We start from the raw sequence: 9,744 nt of genomic DNA on the forward strand, positions 1-9,744 counted from the left end.
GTCTGGAACCCGGGCCAGACATTTACACAGCAGATCTTTATAGAGCACCTGCTACGTTCCAGGCCCTGTTCTCCGCAGTTGACATTCAAGTGGAGGGAAAGGGACCATGAAGGGGTACCAGCGGGCAGAGTGAGCGCTAAGGGGGGGACCAGTTTAGCCGCGGTGGTCGCCTAGGGCCTCCTTAGGAGGGGATGCGGAGGAACTGAGGAGGGAGGGGAAGGAGGCAGCCAAGCGGAGAGCCGCCCCTAGCCGCGCTTCCGGAAGATGCTGCGGGCGGGCGACTCAGACTTTGATTTCGCCACGGGGAGCCCTTGGCCACTTCCTCGCCCCTCGTCCCTAACCCTCAACCCAGGCTGTCGGCGCACATTCCTGCCGCCCCTGCTCGTGCGGTGGGCTGGCCCAGCCCGTGGGAAGGGCCGGGGGTGGAAGCCGCCGTGTGCCGTGGAGGCGGGGCGGGGGCACAGCTGGGCCACATCTGGCCCGAGAGCAGAGGGACCAAATGGGACAGAAGGCGGCCTTTCATCCCGCGCGGGGAGGGGCGATCTCGGTTTCTTCTCGGGGCGCCACGGGGCGCCCGAGGATTTCGGGGAACCAATCCTCTGCCCTCCGACGTTGGGCAGAGACGAGGAAATTAGCTCGCGGGCTAGGGATGGAATTTGGTAAGGTGCTTTCTCGCTGGAACCTCGTGTTCCTACCTGTGGCTCAGGTGGCTAAGCACCTCCTCGATATTAATAAAGGGTACTCTGGACCGAGCGGGCAGGTCCACCCAGGCACCAGCCCTGTTACAAGGCCTGCGCCGTCTCTAGGGCAGGAAGCCGGGCTCGGGGAGGGGAAGTGTGGAGCGAGGAAGGAAGGACGTCCCCCGCGGGACGATTGAGCCCGAAGTCCCTGTCCCAGAATCCCCGTCACAGCGCCGAGGGCGCGCCCCTCCGCATGTCAGACGCCGGGTATATCTCCAGCCGGCGCTGGCCAGCCTGGGTTTCCCCTTCAGGGCCACTGGGGCGGGGCGGACCTACATCCCCACGCCGCCCCGCTGCCCGCCGGGGCGATCCGGGCGGGGCGGGGCGGGGCGTGCACGTGCGGACCGGGGGCGGGAGCCCAAGACGCCCGCTCGGCAGTTCCCAGACCCCCGCCGCGGCCCCACGTGGGCTCTGCAGAGCATCTGGGGCAACCTGGAGAGGCCCCGCCCCAGGGCCCGGGAGCCAGTGAGCTCGTGCTGAAGGCGGGGCCTCACAGAGGGCCCCGCCCCCGGGGGCGGGGCCAGGCTTGGGCGGTTTAAGAGCGCGGGGCGCGGGCGGTGCATTGCTGGACCTGCCGCGGGACCCCAGATCGTCGGCGCCGGAGTGAGGGGCAGGGCGCACCGGGCAGGGCGCGCGGGGCTGGGCGCACCGTGCGGCCGCCACCCCACCATGCTCAAGCGCTGCGGCCGTCGCCTGCTGCTGGCGCTGGCGGGCGCGCTGCTCGCCTGCCTGTTGGTGCTCACGGCCGACCCTCCGCCGCCCCCGGTGCCCGCTGAGCGCGGTCGGCGCGCGCTGCGCAGCCTGGCGGGCCCCTCGGGGGCGGCCCCAGCTCCTGGGCTAGAGGCGGCGGCGGCACCCGGGGTGCTAGTCCGCGAGGTGCACAGTCTGTCCGAGTACTTCAGCCTGCTGACCCGCTCTCGTAGAGACGCGGGCCCACCGCCCGGCAGCGTCCCCCGCCCCGCAGACGGCCATCCGCGGCCCCCGGCCGAGCCACTCACGCCGCACGACGTCTTCATCGCGGTCAAGACCACCAAAAAGTTTCACCGCGCGCGCCTCGACTTGCTGCTGGAGACGTGGATCTCGCGCCACAAGGAGATGGTGAGCCCCCGCAGCTTGGGCAAGTGGGCAGGGGAGAAGGTGCCCTCTTGTCCAGCTGGTGGCAGCATCCGATGGGCGCCAGGCTGCACCTCTGTACAGCCGCTGGGAGTATCAGGGGGAGTGATGCCGGTCTGCCCCCTTCCAGCCCAGTGTTCCTGGTGGGGCCACTCTCCCCATACGGTTGTGGAACTGCGTGCTGGGGACCCATCCCCGGCCAACTTCCAGGGCCCTGGGTGGCCTGCACTGACCCCACACCAGCCACCAGCGCCTGGGGTTGGCGCCCTGCGATGCTTCTTGCCCCTCAGACACTGGGACTCATTAACGGGGCATTACTGTCCCCAAACCTCCCCAAGCAGATTCTGCATGGGCGTCACCCTGGGCTCATGCCCTTCCCTGGGAAGAAGACTCTTTCCTTAGAGGCGGAGTGGGGGCTTAGGACCCCTGGGCTCAGGGCCAGGCGCATCCCCATCCCAGTCTTTGCGATGGGACAAGTCACTGTAGAAAATATTCTGAAGTTGGGGGTGGGCGTTAGTGGGCCCTGGGGAGTCCATCTCAAAAGAAAGGGAGCGCTGGGTTTCAGAGTCTGTTCGGCGGTCCTCTCTCCACAGTGCAGAAGTCTCTGGAGCCTGGAACCTTGTGCTCAGTACATCCTAGCTGAGCATCGACTTCCTCCACACACATAATAAAGACACACCCCACTTTGAAAATCTCCCTCCAGGCTGCAGCACGACGGCTGGGCTGGGGCAGGACGAGGGCAGAATGTGAGCCCTGTGGGGGTGGGGGTGGGGGGGATATCCCTGAGCTGGGAAACTCAAGGGACAAACTGGGTATCTGGGATGAGGGTGAAGGACCTTGACCGGGCTGGGGGCTCAGAGAAGAGCCCACACCGCTTCCTCCCTGTGTCAGCCCTCGAGGTCTGGGGGCCTTCTGGCCTGGCTGAGCCCTGTTTTGGGGCAGGGCCGTGATGGGGTCCCGATGGGGCCTGGGGGTGCAGGGTCCTCTGTGGTCCAAGCGTGGGGAGGGGGCCCTGGGAACACAGCGTCCCTTTCGCAGGGGCTCAGCAGCCCGGCGGGGGGGGGCGGCGGGGGCTGCGGGTTTTGTTCGGCTGCTGGGCCGTTAGGATTCCCAGCGCCGGGCGGCTCTCACGCCGGCCGCTTGGGCAAGGTAACAAAGCCCCTTTCTCCAGTGGAGAAAGGCGTCCGGCCTCTGTGTGCAGCTATGTGCTCCATGGGAACGCCGCCGGCGTGCTGGCCACTCAGGTTGCCTGGCGATGAGGGCCTGTGGGGTCCCCCACATCCCTGAGTGACAGCCCTGTGGGGCACCATCCCCCAGGACTCTGCCTCCCTGCTGTGTGACCTTTGGCAGTGTTCTGCCCCCTCTGGGCTGCCACCAGCTCTGAGCACCCGTCGTCTTGGACTTTGGGGGCTTTCTCCAGCGGAGGGAATATGGTCAGGGGGGTCTCAGGTACCAGTCCCAGCCAAGCTAGGTGACCTTGGGCAAGACCAAGGAGCTCTCTGACCCTCAGTTTCCTCATCTCTGAAACAGGGAAAGCATTGCCCTTCCAGTAGGGTGTCGTAAAAGAGGACTGGCAAAGCCTAGAGATGTAGGGAATGAGCCCAGGGAGTACTCAGAGTCGGGGTGGAGGCCGTCCCTCCCCTGGACCCTTTGCTCCCCGTTGAGGGGCCACTTGGGTTTCCTTCTCACACTAGGCCCCCCACCCAGGAGAGGCCGAATCTGTCCCCAACAATCGGTTCATGTGTCACAGCAAGCAGGAACCCCTCTTATGGTGTCCTGTGGGGGAGGGGTCCTTGAAACTGTTTCAACAGAGAGACCTCCTTTCCCAGCCCTGTGAGGGGTGATTCAGACCCAGTCTGATGGGGGAGACTCAAGGAAGTCAGGGCTGCAGCGGGGGAAACCCAGAGAGGCTGTGTGAGCTGAAAGTGGGCATCTGACCCGTGTTGGGGAGGCAGGGACTTCCTGGAGGAGGCGCCATTTGAGCTAGACTGAGAGGAGAAAATGCCCTGAAAGGGCAACTGGGCATCTTGAGCACAAGCATGGGGGGTGTGCAAGAAACTTCCAGCAGTTGGAGTGACTTGGGTGGGGGTGGTCAATAGAGACCACACTGTGACGGGCCTTGAAGTCCAGGATGAGGGGCTGGGCCTTTGGCCCACACTTTCCTCCCCCATCCCTCCCGGAGTGGGCCAGGCTGCAGCGGCTGCCACCGCGGCAGCCACAATTGTTGGGGGGAGAGCTTGGCATCCTGTGTTTCTTTGAATCGCAGCTCCAGGAACAATGCCGCTTCCTGTGGGTGTCCCCCCGCCCACCCACAGCCAGCCCTGCGGCCCTCGCTGCCCAACTCTTCCTCCTCCAGCCCTGTCGTTTCTGGGGAAGTGGGGAGGGGTCTGGGGGGGGAGGGGGAGGGGTGTGTGTCTTGGTCCCTGGAAGGCGTGGCTGGGGTGGACCAGCACAGCCTCTGCCCCGGGGTGTGACCGCAGACTGGGGGCTGCCCCTCTCTGGGCCTCAGTTTCCCCACTTGTACACTCGGGTCGTAATGGTGCCCTCCTCCCAGGGCCATTAGGGAGACGAAAGAAGAGAACGCGTCGGAGCACTCTGCTCTGGGCACCCGTGAGCTCTGGTTCCGCCCATTGCACAGAGGGCGGAAAATGAGGCTCTGAGCAGTGGGTGAGGCCCGCGGCCGGGCAGCCCATCCCCTCCCCTCCTGATTGCTCTGATGTGGGGAGACCGGAGGCCCGGCACCCGCACACCCCACACCTCACGCCTCCAAGCACTCCCCGCTGAACAAAGGTGACTTTAATCTCCGTAGCCTTGGGCTGGGTTTTTAGGGCACCACCAAGCGCTCAGGAGAACAGGCCTCCCTTGATCTCATTAAGAAAGCATTTTCCTTTTAATCCAGTGGCGGCAACGGCGCGTCTGCACGGGCCGGCCTCGTCCTCCCACGGCATTCCTGGGCTGAGATGCTGGGGGGCGGGGGCGCTGGATGCGAGTCTGTGCGTGCGGGCTGCCCTGGGGTGTCTGCTCTGGAAGGAGGGGGTGCGTGCGTGGAGAGGGTGTAGAAGGAGCCTGCCACCTCCCTTAGCTCTCTCTAGGCCCAGCCAGCTTGTGACCTCACTGAGAGTGTGCCTGGGTCTGGGCTCAGGCTGGGCAAGGAGCTGGAGCTGCCAGTTGAGGGTGGGCACCGCAGGTGAGTGCGCCAGGTCGCTGGGTTCGTGCTGTATGCCAGGCCTGCACACGCCGGCCCCTCCCTTGCACCCGTTTGTACACAGAAGGAAACCGAGGCTTGGTGGGCACGGAGGTGGGGGGTCTCCCGCTGCCCGTGCTCCCAGCACCCTCCACCGGGCCTGGGCTTTGCACTCAGCCACGCCCGGGTGTGCTGGGTGGCACGCGCTGGGCGGGCCGGGCAGAGGAAAAGGAACATTCCTCCCCGTGTGCCGACGGGCCCAGGCGGGCGCTGGCAGCTCCTGGCCCCCCCTCTTCCGCGGAGCGATCCCGGCAGCGGTGGCCCCGTGCTGGCACAGGTGGAGCCCTGATGTGGCCTTGAGCAGGGCACGCAGCAGGCGGGGCTGCTAGGCTGCAGGGGGGTGGGGGCACTGATCCCTGCGCTGGGGCACGTGAGGTTTCCCGCCTCAACCCTGCGGACCGCGTCTCCTTAGAACCCTGGAGGCTGCTTTGGCTCAGAGAAGGTGACCGGCTGCACTGGCTGGTCACGCAGCCAGGGGTGCGAGGGAGGCCCCGGTGTCGAGGGCCCAGCCCGGAGGACTGCAGGGCTGTGGCCACACCCCAGCCCGCTGGACCTTGTGCCCAGCCCGGCCCAGTTAACCAGGCCAGCTGTATGGTAATGGGCTGTGCGGCCACTCCCGCTTAATGCGGCCGAGTTCCCCTCACAGCGCAGCCCAGGACAAAGCTGGCGGACAACGCCTGGTGATTCATCCTCCCTCTGGGCCCTTTGTCCGCCAGCGCTTGGCGGCCGCCCAGCAGAGGCCTTTGTCCCCGACTGATTGAGACTTGGCTTCCCAAAGCGGACCTCCTCCGCCTGCCCCCCCCACCCTCTGCCCCTCCCACAGGCTGGGCACTGTGTCAGTAAGGGTGTGTGCCCCGCCAGGTGTGCAGGACAGCCGGAGCCGGTTACCTGGCGGGTGGGCGGGGCACCGCACCTGGCTCGTGCCGGCGCAGCTGCCGGCTGACCTTGGGCCCAGCTGTCGAGGTAGAGGGTGGGGTGGTAGGGGGTGGGGTCTTCCTGGGCCCCCAGCCCACTTCCACTCAGGGTAGGCACTTGAGCCCCACTCTGCATGTGGGGAAATTGAGGCTCAAAGGTGGGGCATGGGTGTGACTGAAGGATCCCTGTGAAGCCGCAGGGTGCCCAGCCCTGGACCCCACGGTGGCCGGGGCACAGAGCTGCCTGTTCAAGGCTGTATTTCTCCCTGCAGACGTACATTTTCACGGACGGGGAAGATGAAGCCCTGGCCAGGCGCACGGGTGAGCCCTGGACGTGGGGAGGCTAGGGGGGGCTCCCGCCCAGAGGAAACCCTCCCCTCTGGAGAGGTCACCGAGGCCACGGGCCTGGGAGGGCAGTTTACTCAAGGGGTTTGCTCAACGCTCCGCCCCACCACTCGCCCCCCCGCCCAATTCTCATGCAAATGAGGCCCTTTCAGCGCCCGGGGCCCTTTGAGCTGGTGTGGCGGCAACAGGTGGCCGGTGCTGGGAAAAAGCCGCCTGAATGGGCAGGGGCGGGGCGGGGCGGGGCCCCTAGGAGGGGGTTGGGCTGGGGGGTGAGATCGCCGGGCCTGGGTCCTGCTCGAGGGAGGGGTTGAGGGGGAGGCCACCGTAGGCACGGCTTGAACCCAGGGCGCCCCGAGGCAGACTGCCACGCACCCTCTCTTGCTCTGCTCTCACGGGGCTTGCTGTGTGACCCTGGGCCAGGCCGCCCTCGCTGAACCATCTTGGACCCACTCACAGCCCCTCCCCTCGTCCGCAGGCAACGTGGTCAATACTAACTGCTCGGCTGCCCACAGCCGCCAGGCGCTGTCCTGCAAGATGGCCGTGGAGTATGACCGCTTCGTCGAATCGGGGAGGAAGTGAGTGCTGGCCTTCGGCTGGGGCCCGGGAGCGTCCCCTCCTCGGGCTGGCTCCCGCCCTGGCAGTCCCCGCCCCCCACGCGCCCCCTGACGGCCCTGCTTCGCCGCAGGTGGTTCTGCCACGTGGATGATGATAACTACGTGAACGTGCGGGCCTTGCTGAAGCTGCTGGCCAGCTACCCGCACACGCAGGACATCTACCTCGGCAAGCCCAGCCTGGACAGGCCCATCCAGGCCACAGAGAGGGTCAGCGAGAGCAAGGTGGTGAGTGTTCCGCCCACACAGGCCTGCGCCGAGCGGGGAGGGGCTGGAGGTGTCCCTGCAGCCCGGAGGGGAAGGGTCTGGGAGCCTCACCACGTGCCCCCTCCCGCAGCGGCCCGTCCACTTCTGGTTTGCCACCGGCGGGGCTGGCTTCTGCATCAGCCGGGGGCTGGCCCTGAAGATGAGCCCTTGGGCCAGGTGAGTGGGTGCCTTGGGGCACAGGCGAGGCTGCCCCAGATCGCAAGGTCCCCCCACTGGGGGCCTGCCTTGACTCATCTTCCCAGCACCAGTGTCCCCAACCTCACGTGTACTGGCAGGGTGAGTCGTCCCACCACTGCCCACAGCCACCAGGGTGGTCAGCACCCAGGTTGGGCAGGACCCCTTCCTGTGTCCGGTAACCCCCAACTCACAGAGAATCATCTGGCTGGTACGGAGGAGGGGGCTGTCCTGGGGCTCAGGGAGGTGGGGAGCTGCCAGCGTGAGAGCCCGTTAGGGACACAGGCCGGCCATGTGCACCTCCTTCTTGGGCCCGGCCAGGGTGACACTGCCTGGTGGGCTCCCGCCCAGCTCCCGCCTCGGCTCACCCCGGCCCTCCGGCCCTCCCACAGCGGAGGCCACTTCATGAGCACGGCCGAGCGGATCCGGCTGCCGGACGACTGCACCATCGGCTACATCGTGGAGGCTCTGCTGGGCGTGCCCCTCATCCGCAGCGGGCTCTTCCACTCCCACCTGGAGAACCTGCAGCAGGTCCCCGCCTCCGAGCTCCATGAGCAGGTGCGCTGCCTAATAGCCCAGGAAGGGATGGGGGCGGAGGAGAGCGGCTGGGAGAGGAGGGAAGGGGCAGGGTGGGGTGGCATCGGCACCCCTCCCAGCGTCACTCTGTCCCTCCCCCTGCAGGTGACCTTGAGCTACGGCATGTTTGAAAACAAGCGGAATGCTGTCCACATTAAGGGGCCCTTCTCAGTGGAGGCCGACCCCTCCAGGTGAGGAAACTGAGGCCCAGATGGGGGCGGGGCTCCCCTAGGGTCCCTTGGGGTCTGCTGCAGCTCAGCAGTGTGATGAAAGAGTACGACCAGGAGCCTGCTTGGGTGGAAGAGGGCCCCCGGTGCTGTGAGCCCGGTACCCGCACCCCACATGGACCAACCCCCCACTCTGTCCCCACAGGTTCCGCTCCATCCACTGCCACCTGTATCCGGACACACCCTGGTGTCCCCACACTGCCATCTTCTAGCAGCTACGGCTGAAACCCTGTCCCCGGGCACCCCTGGTATCCAAAGGGCCCGGGGACCCCTGTTGTGCCGCCCTGGCCTTGGCATTCGAGGCTCCCCCAGGGCTGTGCGTGCGTGTGTGTGTGTACTGTGTGCCCATCTGTGTAGCAGACTGCTGGGCAGCTCTGCTGTGCCGAGGAACAGGCGAGGCACCCCGTCTTTCCATGCTCCACCCCAGAAGGATTTGTGAGTCAGAGGTCACTCTGAGGGCAGGTTTATTATCATTCTGGGGTCTTTGGGCAGCATGGGGACCAGGGGCTGCTCTGCAGCGATGTGCAGGTGCCTTTCCCTCCTGCTGAGCGCAGGCCCAGCGCTGCAGGCGCCTGCCCCCTGGGATCCTGGCTCCTTAGAGCCTCCAGGACAACTCACCCTGCTCAGTGCTGCGAGAAAGCTGGGTTTGGGGGGTGTGGCCCGAGTCCCCTCCTCCCACTGAGCTTTGGCCTGGGTACCTGGGGAACAGCAGCCCCAGTGGCCTTGCCGCTGGGTGGAGTGCGGCACCATCCCGGGCAGGGGTCTTCCCGCTCTCTTAGCCATCTTCCCTTTGTGACGGGGAGTCAGCTGAGGATCTTATCTCCTCTCCAAAGTAGAGAGAAAGTCACCCATAGTGGGTGTGTCTGTAAATATTGTGACAGTATTTTTTACTGTGCTTCTTTTTCGAAAGGGGGTGGGTGCAAAGTAGGGTGTTTTTGTCTGTGTTTTCGGGGGGTTGGGGAGGGCGCTATTTTATCTTTTCTGTGGATCAGAAAAAGCAGCAGCCAAACTTGGGATAATCTTTGTTGTTAAAGCTGATGGAAATGTCTAACACTCTATGTATTTATATGTCGTGGTATCTGGCCTCTCCCTGCCCACCTCCTGCATAGAACCTGTCTCCTACCAGCCCAGCTCGGCGCACCTGACCAGTGAGGTGTGTTCTGTCTTCTGTTTTTCCTTCTGCAAAGACATAGCTAGGAAAGTGAATGATAAGGGAAAAGTTCTCAGGGAATTGAAGTGTGTTGCTATGGTGACGTCCTTTGCTGCGAATAAAGATGCTCTTTGGGGCAACGTGGGCATCCTGGTCTCAGCTGGAAGTTGGGCCTGAGCTGCAGGTTCATGGAAGCTGAACCGGGGGGGCTGAGGGCTTGTTTGCACTCGTGTGGGGGAGGTGTGTAGAGACCTCCAAGCCAGCTATTGTGGGAAGGGAACTTGGGATTTAAATAGCAACTTCCAGGTACCTGAGCGGCATGACCAGCCCAGGGCACCCCCGGACATAGGGGAGACCTCTGGATGTACAGGTCTCACTCCGAC

General features: G+C 65.1%; 1 protein-coding gene across 1 annotated transcript; it reads left to right on the forward strand.

The window, feature by feature from the left end:
* Positions 1-1,409: 1,409 nt before the first annotated feature.
* On the forward strand, positions 1,410-8,423 carry LFNG (LFNG O-fucosylpeptide 3-beta-N-acetylglucosaminyltransferase; the record flags this gene model as incomplete). The annotated part of the gene is made up of 8 exons (XM_082858153.1): positions 1,410-1,838; positions 6,284-6,332; positions 6,832-6,931; positions 7,042-7,195; positions 7,305-7,390; positions 7,801-7,966; positions 8,090-8,175; positions 8,357-8,423. The coding sequence occupies 8 exons, from the start codon at positions 1,410-1,412 to the stop codon at positions 8,421-8,423; spliced, it is 1,137 nt and encodes a 378-aa protein (XP_082714279.1).
* Positions 8,424-9,744: the final 1,321 nt, after the last annotated feature.

This window comes from Leucopleurus acutus, assembly GCF_964270905.1.
Source record: "Leucopleurus acutus genome assembly, chromosome: 16".
Classification (NCBI taxonomy): Eukaryota; Metazoa; Chordata; class Mammalia; order Artiodactyla; family Delphinidae; genus Leucopleurus; species Leucopleurus acutus.